Source organism: Oncorhynchus mykiss, chromosome 12 (genome assembly GCF_013265735.2).
Source record: "Oncorhynchus mykiss isolate Arlee chromosome 12, USDA_OmykA_1.1, whole genome shotgun sequence".
NCBI classification, from domain to species: Eukaryota; Metazoa; Chordata; class Actinopteri; order Salmoniformes; family Salmonidae; genus Oncorhynchus; species Oncorhynchus mykiss.
Genome location: NC_048576.1, coordinates 80,758,562 through 80,772,269, shown reverse-complemented (window position 1 = coordinate 80,772,269; position 13,708 = coordinate 80,758,562). Strand labels below are relative to the sequence as shown.

Here is a 13,708-nt window from a genome sequence, read left to right as displayed (position 1 = left end):
TCCCCCTCTGCCACACCCACCACCCCCTCAGAAACACACTGGACCCTGTTTCCCCCTCTGCCACACCCACCACCCCCTCAGAAACACACTGGGCCCTGTTTCCCCCTCTGCCACACCCACCACCCCCTCAGAAACACACTGGGCTCTGTTTCCCCCTCTGCCACACCCACCACCCCTTCAGAAACACACTGGGCTCTGTTTCCCCCTCTGCCACACCCACCACCCCCTCAGAAACACACTAGACTGATCAGGAGAAAAATACATTTACCACTTTTTTGTCTTTAAATAAACATCAATGCATTTTGAAAGCAGCAGTCCAGTTCTGTTGCCTCTCAGCTGCTGATATATTCCCATGAGTAGATATTTCATAAATCTGTTATTTATGTGTTTTGTTATTAGTAACGTTATGGGATTGTCTTGTCTTTCTGTCTTGTCTTTCTGTGCCGTGTAATTTTGTTGTGGAGTTTGTCTGTAGAACATGTGCTGCCAGAACTCATCTCTTATTCAGACCATCCAATAGAACGCTGTCTTCCCTAAACTTTCCTCTCCTTTCATTCAAAATGAAATAAAGCAATCTGAAATTAAGCTTGAATCTGTTGTGTGGCTTTGAAGTGTGCGGTGCCTGAGAGGCTGCAGCATGGCTGGCTGGTGGCGACAGAATGGAGATGTGCTACTAGACTAGATCACAGTGGAAATGACCACTCTGTGTTGTGTTGAAAGTATAATTCATCTGGATGAATCATGGTTCTGGTGTTTATTTAAAAGGTATTTTAGAGAGCCCACTCAATGACGCCCCACTCAATTCTGAAACCACTGATGCATTGTTTCTGCTCAGTTGTAATGTACAGTAAAGTGATTCTATCCAAAACAGGGCTGGTCTGTATTATACAATCCCAGATGGGTTTTTCGGCAAATGTGACCCAGGATTTCTAGTCCACGTAAACCCTCACTACTAACCAATAACTACTTGTAAAAGGCTTATGTAGTCTAATAATGTAGAGTGTAGTTCGGAGACTACTGGCCACAAAATGTTGCTAGCTCATTTGAAATATATATACAGTATATTTGATTTTTTCTCCCCAATTTCTATCTTGTCTCATTGTTGCAACTCCCCAACGGGCTCGGGAGGTCGAAGATCGAGTCATGCGTCCTCCGAAACATGATCCACTAAACTGTGCTTCTTAACACCAGCCCACTTAACCTGGAAGTCAGCTGCACCAATGTGCCTGAGGAAACACGGTTCACCTGACAACCGAGGTCAGCCTGCAGGCGCCCGGCCCGCCACAAGGAGTCGCTAGAGCGTGGTGAGCCAAGTAAAGCCCCCCCAGCCAAACCCTCCCCTAACCCAATTGTGCACCGCCCTATGGGACTCCCGATCACGGCTGGTTGTGATACAGCCCAGGATCAAACCTGGGTCTGTAGTGACGCCTATAGCACTGTGATGCAGTTTCTTAGACCGCTGCGCCACTCGGGAGGCCTGAAAAATATTTGATATTCTTTCTGGGGCCTACACTGTGTATCACATTGATGAAGCGTGTGGAGATAATGAGAAGGGGTGAGTGAATAGGGTGAGCATCCGTGCTTGAGACAACCAGTACCAGGGCAGGCCTGTGGATCTGCTTGGATGCAGCACAGCAGGGAAACCAACAGCTCACCCTGGCCAAGGCAGTGCTGCTGCTGCTGGAGTGGAAATCATCAGGACTGCATGTTCAGCATAGCAATTACTATAGAGCACTGCACTGCACTGTCATGTTTACTGTCTCTACTGTAGCTGTGGCTAGCAGGGGGAGAGCGGCTGGGAGGATAACGGTTTGATACATCCTTAAATACTATTTGAATGTTACTTCTAATGAAAAAAATACAATGATGTTCAGTCTCCTTAGCTAATCATGCACACAGAGTGTAAGACCACAGAGATGACCTGTACAGATGTAGGATCTTAATTCAATCACCCTGTTGCAGGAAAACTTGTAGTGTATTCAAGGTTTAAAAAGGCTTCTGAAGTTTGTCATTTCCACTTAGAAATTTCAGACCTGATTTTGTGTATCAACACCGACAAAAATGTCCCTTTGGTTATAATCCACATAATAATTCCCATTTCCTGTTGCTGCAGGATGGCTTTCCTGCTGTAGCAAACTGGCTCAAATGAAGATTTAACATCTTTACATGTGAATAAAAAAGAGTGTGATACTGTATCCAACACAGAGGGATATTAAACTGGCCACAGTATGCCTGTTTAGACTGTGTGGAAGAGCCTTTATAAGAGCCTTGAGCAATTGTGAGCGTGTGAACTCATTGCCAAGTAGAGAGAGGAATGGCTTACAGGTCTAGTGGAACTGTACATTTCATCTCCAAGACCTGGAGGTTGGAAAACCTTGAGGGGTAAACATGCAGGAGGCTTTTCACATCCACAAGAGTATATTGTTGGGAGCAAGTCCTCTACATATAGACATCTCAAATCAAATCAAATATAAAATCAAATCACAGTTTTGCAGATGTTTTTGCAGATACAGCTAAATACTTATGATTCTAGCTCCAACAGTGCAGCAATATCTGTCAATACCAATAGACACATAATAATAGAGGGAGAACAAGAAATTAAGACATATCACATAGAAAAATATGTTTGGCAAAAAATAGATAACTGGTGTGAAATGGACTCAAATTATAAAAATAAAAAAAAGAATCTGACTCAAGCAATAAAATATAATCTGACTCAAACTATGAAAAATAATCTGACTCAGATTATAAAAAATAATCTGACTCAAATTATAAAATAATCAGACATAAATTATGAAAAAGTATCTCTATTAGGAAATTATCCATTACAACATGAATAACTATTTTTCAAAGAGTAGATTGAGTCATGGTTACAGGACAATAAAATATTCATGTGAAGGCGATTCCACGACTTCTTTCACTGAGGATACTAGGTCATTGAACCCAGGGGAGAGAAGAAGCCATCCCTCATGGTCCAACATGTATCCCAGTGTCCAATACGTCAACCTGATGCACTCCGTAATTCTCCAGGTTATCTTTGGGCTTCAACAACACAAGCCAATAATAATTGTAATAGTGTGGTGAAATATTGTCAGCGCCGCTGACAAAGTACAGAGCTGTAACCTATGATGATATGGTGATATACTGTGGGGGCACTTACATGATTTGTAAAGATGGTGTTTGATCTATACTGCCTGGATTGTTGCTGTCTGGTTGGTGGTGCATGTGTGCCTCAAATGTGTGACTGATTATGTAACAGAGAATTGGTGAGGGCAGATATTTTGGCAGAGATAAAAGAGTTATAATTATGTTATTTTGTGCCTTCACGTTTTGTGCATTAGGCATAGGGCATAGGCATGGGTGGACCCGCCCCCCCCCCCCCCCCCCCCCTGGAAAAAAATAATTTTCGTTGTCTTTGTCGTTATGAATCCACTGCCCATCCTTAAATTCTCATCTATGCTTCAGAATCAAATAGTTGCTCGTCTTGATTGTTGACCAATGACCAATCAACGGTATCGGGTCGCGCATATCCAGATAAGTGACCTGAATTTTTTTTCCATTTTGCCAGGCAAAACATAGTAGGCCTACGTTTATCATCCATATAAAATACAGTTTGCCAGAACAATAGTCTACCTGACGATTTGATTTATCATTTCATATTTCTGACCAAGTTTGGGTGGCTTCTGTCTAAGGATAAGCAGCTGCAACATGCCTTCAATATTATGGGATGAAGATGTAACATATTTTGGAAAATGTATTACAATATTTGTGAGGAAGAACAGGGCAACCCTGCTGCCAATGAGCACTCCGCAGGCAGGATGTTCTCCAAAATGATGGCGCGGTGCAGAAACAGCATGCTTTCAATCAGATCCTGCAAGCTCCACTTATAGTATGCTACAAGCAGGCCGTATGATTGCTCTGGACTCCAGAGAAGTGACATGATATACCCCAAGTTGATATTGGCTGCGAACATGAATGAATTTCAGCTATAAATGCAGATATAAAACGTAGTTCTGTAGTCTATATTGCGTTTTGAAAATGCATCACTGTTTATGGCTGTAATGACAGGCTACATTTGTACACGTGTGTACACACGTGCATGTGCTTGCGTTGGGGTTGCGTCGCGGGTTTTGTACCAGTCCTTAATCGGGGTCATGGGTCAAAAAGTTTGAAAACCATTGGGACACATGATAGTGACAACAAATGGAGTTGGGTTGGATATAGCCTAGTAATGGTAGGCTACAGTATTTCAAATGGAGTTGGGTTGGATATAGCCTAGTAATGGTAGGCTATAGTATTTCTTATCTTCTATGATGACTGGAATTGTGTTGGTCATTGTTAATAAGTGCAGCATTTATTCCAGTTCAAAATAGTTTAGCAAAATACTTTACTCATCAGATTGTGCTGCTTTCCTCTGTTCTTGTAATAATTGATTTGATATAATTGAATGATAATTCATTTTTGGGGGGAGAGCCCTTTTTTTCATTGACCCCAAATGGTCTGTGCATGGCCCTGTTGTGCATCAGTTATTTTGTGACCCTGGATGATGAGATTCTGAGTAACCTGCAATGGCATTGTGCTGCTGTGCTGAGCTGCTGAGATAGTGGTTGTGATCGAATGAGCCTGTCAGAGTCCTGGGAGCTGAGATAACACTGCGCCCAGAGCTAAGGCTGCTGCATGCACGGAGAGAGGAAGAGGGAGTGAGAACGAGACGGAGAGAGAGGAGAGAGAAAGAGAGGGAGAGAGATGGAGAAAGAGAGTGAAAGGGTGAGAGAAGTGTGGGCTTTAGGCATAAACATAATTAGATAATTTAGCGTGACAGAGCTCTCCCTGTCTCTCTTAACTTAATCTCAAAGATAAACAAGCGATTATTTATCTTAGATACAGCTAAAACGCTTGTCCTAACAAAACACTTGATACAGAGTTAAATGATAGCTCTTACAGGTCACTCCATTCACTGAAATGGCCCAAAGTCAAACAAGGTTAGCAATTATGATGCTGGCATTTTGCTGTGTTTACAACTTACACCTACGTTAAATACATTTTTCTTATACCCAGTTGACATTTGAAAAGGCTTTTATAGTGGAACTGCCCTAGTTACATCATCATCTGATGAGTTCTACAGGGTTTACAACCTACGCCTGCGTTATATTATTCTCTTATACCCGGTCACAGCATTAACTGATGTGTCAAATTGTTGTATTCCACACATTGGTGATAGAGGACAGGGGTTGGGGAAATACTTACAGTAGGGTACTGTAGGAAAAATGTGAAATGTCATGGAATTTATGCAGGAAGCAAATATTTCCACTGTCATAAGGGCTGAAATACAACCCACATTATGTTGGATGATGCAAGTGTTTCATAATTGTCCAATGAGGCATAATATATGTTTGGTATTTTCCACCAAACTCTTCAGCATCTGTTATCTTCAGACAGACATCCAGCATAATCAGTCCCCTACAGGTGTAGGATCTTAATTTGATCTATATTGTCACAAGAAATGTATCTAGCCAAAAGTATGCTACATGAAAAGTGCTGCTGTTAATATACATTAATACCTTCGGAAAAGTATTCAAACCTCTTGACTTTTTTCACATTTTGTTGCGTTACAGCTTTATTCTAAAATGTATACAATTATTTTTCCCCCCTCAACAATCTACACACAATAGCCCATAATGACAAAACAAAAAAATTGTATTGACATTTTTGCAAATTTTTTAAAAGTAAGAATACTGAAATATCAAATTTACATAAGTATTCAGACCCTTTACTCAGTACTTTGTTGAAGAACCTTGTCAGTGATTACAGCATTGAGTCTTCTTGGGTATGATGCTACAAGCTTGGCACACCCATATTTGGGGAGTTTCTCCCTTTTTTCTCTGCAGATCATCTCAAGTTCTGTCAGGTTGGATGGGGAGCTTTACTGCACAGATATTTTCAGGTCTCTCCAGAGATGTTCGATTAGGTTCAAGTCCAGGCTCTGGCTGGGCCACTCAAGGACATTCAGAGAATTGTCCCCGAAGCCACCCCTGCATTGTATTGGCTGTGTACTTAGGGTCATTGTCCTGGTGGAAGGTGAACATTCACCCCAGTCTGAGGTCCTGAGCACTCTGGAGCAGGTTTTCATCAAGGATCTCTCTATACTTTGCTCCGTTCATCTTTAACCTCAAATCTGACTAGTCTCCCAGTCCCTGCTGCTGAAAAACATCCCCACACCGTTATGCTGCCACCACCATGCTTCACTGTAGGGATGGTGCCAGGTTTCCTCCAGACTTGACACTTGGCAGTCAGGCCAAAGAGTTCAATCTTGGTTTCATCAGACCAGAGAATCTTGTTTCTCATGGTCTGAGAGACTTTAGATGACTTTTGGCAAACTCCAAGCAGGCTGTCATGTGCCTCTTACTGAGGAGTGGCTTCCATCTGGTGGCTTCCATTGGTGGAGTGCTACAGAAATTGTTGTCCTTCTGGTAGGTTCTCCCATCCCCACAGAGGAACTCTAGAGCTCTGTCAGAGAGACCATCGGGTTCTTGGTCACCTTCCTGACCAAGGCCCTTCTCCCCCGATTGCTCAGTTTGGCCAGGCGGCAGCTCTAGGACGAGTCTTGGTGGTTCCAAACTTCTTCCATTTAAGAATGATGGAGGCCACAGTGTTAGTGGGGACCTTCAATGCTGCAGAAATGTTTTGGTACCCTTCCCCAGATCCCAGAGGATTTCTTTCAAATCCATTTAGAATAAGGCCGTAACAAAATGTGTAAAAAGTCAAGAGGTCTGAACATTTTCTGAAGGCACTGTGTGTTAGTGTGGGTTTTCAGTGAATTTATGTAAATCACAAAGTTCATCGGTACTTCTTGCAGTGCAGGAGCATTCTCAGCAACAAAAGTGCTAAAATTAAGATCCTACATCTGTATGCTAAGATATCAAACTGTTAGCATATGGAGCTGCCATTCCAAATGGCTGTCCATGTGTTAACCCTTGTAATGAAAGGCAGCTAAATATAGTCTCATCTTCCATGGGGAGGAAACACAACAGCTGTTTGAATATTCTCTGTGAAATTGGCTGCTTAAAATGCAGAGGTTTGCTCAGTTAAACCCTCTTCCTGGAGACAAAGCCACAGCTCTCTCACACAGGAATGGGATGCCAGTCTATTTTAGCAGGTGGGAACACGGTTATATTCTAGGTTCAACAAGGTGAGATATGCTCTGTGTGCACCACCCACCAGGTCAGGATGACACCCAGTTAAAAGTGAGGCAGACACGCGCAGTAAAACATTGAGAGCAGATTATTCCTGATAACAGGGGTAGAGGAATAGATGAATAGCTCACAGAAGGCGTCTGAACAGTTTGCAGAATAATTATTCATACAAGGAGAGGGTGAATGGTTCAATATGACCGTAGCAGTCTAGAATAGGGCAGTTATCTACAATTACTGTACATACATAAAGAGAACATAAACAGCACGGATACATCGACTTCCCGTTGTTGTATGCATCACAAGTTCAACATATGTTCGAGCATTTTTATATAGAAAATCTTAACCTAACCTGTCCCACTGAATCACGGTTACATCTAATAAAAGAGATGAATTATGATAAAAATTATCACATCTTACACAGGAATGTCAGCTTTTATTCAAACAGATGACAAAAAGGCAACAGTTGCAAGCTGTTACAGACAATTAATTCCATGTGTCAGCCATCTCTTCCTCACACATATGTAAGACTGGAACACCCATACATTTCCTTAATGGACTGCATTAACAGAACCCAGTATAAAATGATAATCTCTGGAGCCAATAACATTAATGCAACGTCTATTCCACAGTGGTTCAACGTAATTTTATTGAAATGACGTGGAAACAACGTTGATTCAACCAGTGTGTGCCCAGTGGGTTGAACCTTTGCAAACTTTGTGCAACATTGTACCTTTTCCTCATTGAGCAGCACTACCACCATGTCAGCTGAACATTACATAAATAAATATGCACAACATGATTAAATCATAAATAGAAAATAAATATGCCTTTATGACTGAATTTACACAGGCAGCCCAATTCTGATATATTTTTTTACTAAAATGGTCTTTTGACCAATCAGATCTGAAATAGATTTGATGCGAAAAGATCTGAAGTGATTGGTCAAAAGACCAATTAGTGGGGAAAAAAATAAAAAATCTGAATTGGGCTCCCTGTGTAAGCGCAGACATAGAAGCCTTTCTGGAGATCCATCACTTCCTCTGTTGTCATTTAGTTCCGAATGATTACCAAAGCATACCAGCAGAATAATCTGAGATGCAAAAATCCTTATAGTAACATACAGAAATCTGAATTTCAAAGTAGCAATCTTGCAAAACAAGTCATATTATCAGGGGAGTGACTGGTTGGCCTTTCAAAGTTAATTAGGATGAATACTGAACTCAACTATTGTCCTCTCAAGGTTCCTATTAAATAAAGGTTCCTATCAAATAAGGAAACAATAGCAACTCTGTCACACATTGTGAACACAAACACATGTCAATCGTCAAATCAGTATTAAAAGGTAAAAAGACCAAACATAGATATAAAACTTAAACAAAATATAACATTTTGGTCTTTCAACAAAGCAAACAGCACAACAAACCTGGCAACACAACTCTCAAGCTTCCACAGTGGAGACGGGCCAAAAAGACTACGGCCATCTGCAGGCAGACACACAATAAGAACATTTGGCTTCATTGGTACAATCAATTCAGAATCATTAATAATACTAAAGTAACATGGACTCAATGTAAACATTGAAGAGATAAAAGAAAACATGAATAGAATGTTGCAGTTCTTCCACAGCCTCTTCTCTGGGGTGAAGGAGAGTATCTATCCGATGCTGTCAGGGAAACACAAGGGAACAGTGACACTGTTATAGAATTGGACAAAAATAATCAGTTACTCAAGTTTACAGTACACTTATATAGTAGCTAGGGTCACACACTGACCCAGAAGCCCTTGCAGCAGATTAAGGATATTCTTTTAGCACAGTTGGCAAATCAGTGCCATTGCTTTTTCACACCTTGTTCTGCCAGGGTCCCAATCACTAGGTAGGTTCTCATGTTCCACACAGCTCATCTCACTGAGGGAAGGTCTACCTGCACTCATCAACAGCAGAGCGACTGGCTGTGCCTCTAAACCTTCCTGTTAGGATTCTTATATGGAATTCAAACCTCTTTAAACTTCAAAGTAATTATCATGGCTTTTCTGACATGTCTGTGCACAATCCCTGTCAAACGGACACTGTAGATTGTGTGTGTTCCTTAATCAACTAATAATCCAAATTGAATTTGGAATCCTCTAGAGCAGGGGGTGGCAGGTTTGAATCCCCGAGCCAACTAGGTGAAAAATCTGTCGATGTTTTCCCCTTGAGCAAGGCACTTAACCCTAATTGCTCCAGTTAGTCGCTCTGGATAAGAGCGTCTGCTAAAAAACTAAAATGTAAATGTTAATGTTCCCAAACTTTTTAGCTTTGCAATCCACCTTAAGTGTTTGAGCTGTGATAAAACATACACAGACAGAACAATGATGAGCATCAATGACTAAATACTGTCCTATTTATAAATAAAGCCGGAGCCCTTCCAAAGGACACACATCTATAGTTAGTACATTTTAAACCGTCTGGTCTCACATGATGAATGTAACATGTCAAGGGCATAGAAAATCACATACCTTCCATGGTGTCCAATTCCTTCTCTCCTGTCATCTGTTTTCTGGCATGTTCACACCTCTGAATGATTTATTCTGGAAAGGACAAAAGTGCAATATTTCAGAAACACCGCGCTAGTAGCCTAGATCTCAGATCAAAAAGTAATGATCTTTAGGCAACCCTATATTTTAAGGGTCCATAATAAACCATTTATAAGGCATTTACAAACCGTTTGCTCACCATTTATTAATCATTACACCTACATTTGTAAATGTTAGTAAGATAGCTATTCACAAATGTACATATATTTCCTTAAACATCCTGCGTTTTGTTATTTTACCAGGTACTGCTGGAATGACAACTGCTACATCTACCTTGTGCTTTGGACATCTCATGGAGAAGTTTTCCTCATTAAGCACACAGCCTGCAAAGATAGATAGAAAATAAAACATTTAGTCAACACAATGTTTCTTCATTGACATAATTGTACATAGGCAGAGCAGGACAGCTTCCCACCTGACTGAGCTGCACAGCAGTAGTGGTACTTATTGGGGCACCCTTTCTGGAAGCAGCCCATGGTTGCACCTGCTGCGTGGCATGTTGAACACACCTGGAAAAGAAAGGACATGTAAAAAAGCATGTTTGCATAAAGCTGTATTTGAGAGGCCAAGGAAACAGTGAAGGAGAAAGGCACTGTGTGTTACCTAGTCACAAGCATAATGGTCCTCTGTCTATCTGAGCTGCTTCAGTTTGACCTTGTTTACATATTTTGATAAAGTGAGGCAGACCGAACCTACATTTCAGGAATGTTAGGAAGACACCAATGCATTTTGATTTAGCATACACAGCAATATGATCATATTTTCAGTTATGTTCTCATCTATGTTGCACTCGAGATACGCAAGCACAAATGCACATTATCTCAAACAAAGGTATCGTTGAATTTGACTCACTGTTTCTTGGGCGAACCGAACAGCCTCCTCCAAACCGTAGAGCTTTCCTTTAACCAAGAAAACACCTGTGGACCATATGCCACAGTCCTCGTGGATCCAGCATTCATTGGTGTTGTGGGGCACCATAGGCAGACTGTGGCCGTCCACCACGCAGCCATTTGTTCTGAGCTTTTTGGCTGAAGGCAATGTGGAGCTTTCACTATCACTGACTGTGATGCAGCAGTCATCAACTACAGCCTCTACTCTAGGCACATTGCTCAGTTCATGTAACCCATTCTCCCCTACCTGACCACATAGGCCTATCTTACAATCTACAGACAGTTCACTGTCCTTGTATTCTTCCCTCTGGGCCTGCTGTTTGCCTTGTTCCTCCAAAGCAGGTCCAGTTGGATAGTAAGGTCCGTGTAGGTCCCCTAGGCCCACAGCATTAGCAGACCCACCACACAGGCAGCACACCATTAGGGGCTGACACTTACTCTTTGAGCTGAGGCGACCCAGACGATAACAAGACGTCTTAGGAACGACACCAGACAAAGACCCAGTTGGTTGTTGTTGCTGTCCTTTGTTCCGCCTCACATCCTTCTCCTCCTGCTGATCGTTGATCACTGTACAAGCAGAGTACTCCCTCTGCTCCATGTGCACAAAAGGGCAAAAGTCCTCTGATTTACTGGCCCTTTTGTCCTGTTTGTAGTTTGCATATTTCAGCTTGATTTCTGCCTCTTCATGGGAGAACATGGAGGATGAGCTGGCTTGTTTGTGTTTCTCCCTCCTCCGTTTTGTTTTACTTGCTGCTGCTTTTCTACTACTTGAGGCTTGCTTTGCTGGGCTTCTCTGGTGGGTTTTCTGCTTGGTTCCTGACCTTTTGCTCCTGGGTGAAGAGGGCTTTGTCCACTCCTGTTGGGTGTCTTCCACATGTGTGGCCTTGGTCCTTGACTCTGTAGCAGGTGATGATCCTCTCTGTGGCCTTCTAAAGGAACGTAGGCTCTCAGAGGGGTCCTGTCGAACTGTCCGACGGTCCACATCAGAGTCATCAGATTCTACTACACACCTGTACAGGTAGACAGTTGGCTGTAACCAAGACTCATCCTCTGAACTAGATGACTTCTCTTTTGAGTCCATTGTGTCGCCAGAATGTTCCTTGGGTAATATTCTACTTGAGTTTTTGGTATGTAATTTTGAATGATGGCGAGTGACATTGTTGGTGAGTTTCTGAGCGCTGACCCCAGGCTCTATTGTTCTAGGATGTGGAGAAATGCTTTTTTTTACAACATTACTAGCTTCACCTGTCAGCCTTTTCTCATTTTGAACATCAACAGGTAAACTGCAAATCTTTTTCTTTTCATTGGTGATGGGAACTTCAATGACATCACTATCATCACTTGAGATATCCACAGGAGACCTGACATATTTCCCATAAACAGCAGCTAATTCCGACAGGTTAAGAACAGGTTTTGCATTCACCGACATCTCCTCTGTGCTTTCAGATGAATCCTCTGAATATGTATTGTCAGGACTGGGGGAACTCAGTGTCTGGGGCAGTAGAAAACAACCTTTAGCTTCACCCAAAGAGACAGCGCCAGGGGATGGAGAATTCACTAAGGGACTAACAGATCCCCTGTCTAAATAGTCCTGAGGTGAGGGTGCTTCCTTAGAACTGGAAACAAGCAAAATGACATCAGAGTCACTCTGGCTCTCGTCTCCCTCAATACTTTCAGAAATGGGGCTCTCTGCATTTAGGCTTTCTGTAGGGTGTGGCTCGTACAACCCTGAGTCCCGTAAGCTTCTGTCCATACCATTATGTAAAAGGGGGGAGCGAACACAAGTCCTAGTCCCGTAGGAAAGTCTGACACCTGTGTCTGTTAGTGTTTTCTCAGAGAGGAGCTGCATGCAGGGCATAGACACATGGTCATCAGTGATGCTGTGCCAGCTGGGCTTCTTCATCAGGTCCAGAACCTCTGTGGTCCTGGGATTCAGATGACTCTTCCCACATCTCTTTGAGAGATCCAAAGCCATAGGATGAGGGTCTTGAGACGACAGCTCCATAACCTTAAGACAGATACAGTCACAAAGACGGTTAAGCCCATAGGTTATTCAGTAGGCAAACTTTAAACCTAGCCTATATAGACAGAATTTCAAAAGTAGCTTTTCTACACAATAGATGTAGGATTTTAATTTGAGGCAGTTTGCTACAGCAGGAACATAATCATGAAGCAACAGGAAATGTGAATTATTAGCTATGTGGATTATAATTAATAAACATGTTTTGTAGGGATTTATACATTTTTGATTAGGGCAAATCATGTACGAAATTTTAAAGCTAAATTACAAACTTTAGAAGCATTTTAAAACCTTGAATACACTTTTAAGTTTGTATTTCCTGCCGTGCAGGAAAATTCTCATCAACAAGAGTGATCAAGTTAAGATCCTACATCTGTACTATTAATGCATCACTATAACAACAATTTATCGTTAAACCAAGCATTAATATTATTATTGATGACTATCAATTTGCAACTCGTGACAGAAAATTCAGTCTACAAAATGTAAGGTCGCATTGCGTGATACCATTTCGACATAGAATCCATTTCTGAAATATTATCTCTTTCTAACGTCGTTACTAGAGAAAAATGGGAGCTGCCCGTTCAACATTGTACCGGTTACCTACCCTTCGTCGTTCCTTGCTGCAGGTGAGTGCACTGATGACGGTAGCTGGCTAGTGGCTAGCTAGCTACTTGCATCCAGGCCTTTGTAAACAGTGTGTAAACAAAGCCGCAATATAACCACAGCTAACGTTAGCCAGTGACTGTGTTGACAACCCGACTTTAGCTAGCTAGCTGGAGTTAGCTCGCTATTCATCCATAATAACATGCGTTATAACAAACATGTTGCCGAGGACCCACTTATTGGAAAATAGTTGTAAATAAACGAACTATTTTACCTACCTTATTAAAATTAATAAAGTAAGCTGAAGGGGTGCTCCCTTTCCAAAAAGAGCATATCGTAGTTTACTTGCATTGGTAAAGAACTCAGCTGGCAGCTGGTGGTAAACGGGCAATGCATTATGGGAGATGAGAGTTTTGTCAGTTTCA

General features: G+C 41.9%; 1 protein-coding gene across 2 annotated transcripts; it reads right to left on the bottom strand.

The window, feature by feature from the left end:
* Nucleotides 1-7,606: 7,606 nt before the first annotated feature.
* Nucleotides 7,607-13,694, bottom strand: LOC110538584 (uncharacterized protein CG5098). Of its 2 annotated transcripts, none has more exons than XM_021625486.2 (6): nucleotides 13,562-13,694; nucleotides 10,620-12,665; nucleotides 10,183-10,276; nucleotides 10,041-10,090; nucleotides 9,690-9,761; nucleotides 7,607-8,856 (listed from the first exon to the last, which is right to left on the bottom strand). In XM_021625486.2, the coding sequence occupies exons 2-5, from the start codon at nucleotides 12,660-12,662 to the stop codon at nucleotides 9,720-9,722; spliced, it is 2,229 nt and encodes a 742-aa protein (XP_021481161.2). In that variant the 5' UTR covers nucleotides 12,663-12,665; nucleotides 13,562-13,694; the 3' UTR covers nucleotides 7,607-8,856; nucleotides 9,690-9,719. The 2 variants fall into 2 exon arrangements, with proteins under 2 accessions (XP_021481161.2, XP_021481160.2); XM_021625485.2 differs by having other exon boundaries at nucleotides 13,285-13,665.
* Between the last annotated feature and the right edge of the window lie 14 nt (nucleotides 13,695-13,708).

What these genes read in the sequence shown, in the direction of transcription:
- LOC110538584 (XM_021625486.2), bottom strand. Translation starts at nt 12,662, where the DNA reads ATGGAGCTGTCGTCTCAAGACCCTCATCCTATGGCTTTGGATCTCTCA. An exon ending in TTCGGTTCGCCCAAGAAACA is followed by an intron (nt 10,277 to 10,619) that starts GTGAGTCAAATT and finishes TTTCTTTTCCAG; the next exon opens with GTGTGTTCAACATGCCACGC. An exon ending in CTGCTGTGCAGCTCAGTCAG is followed by an intron (nt 10,091 to 10,182) that starts GTGGGAAGCTGT and finishes CTATCTTTGCAG; the next exon opens with GCTGTGTGCTTAATGAGGAA.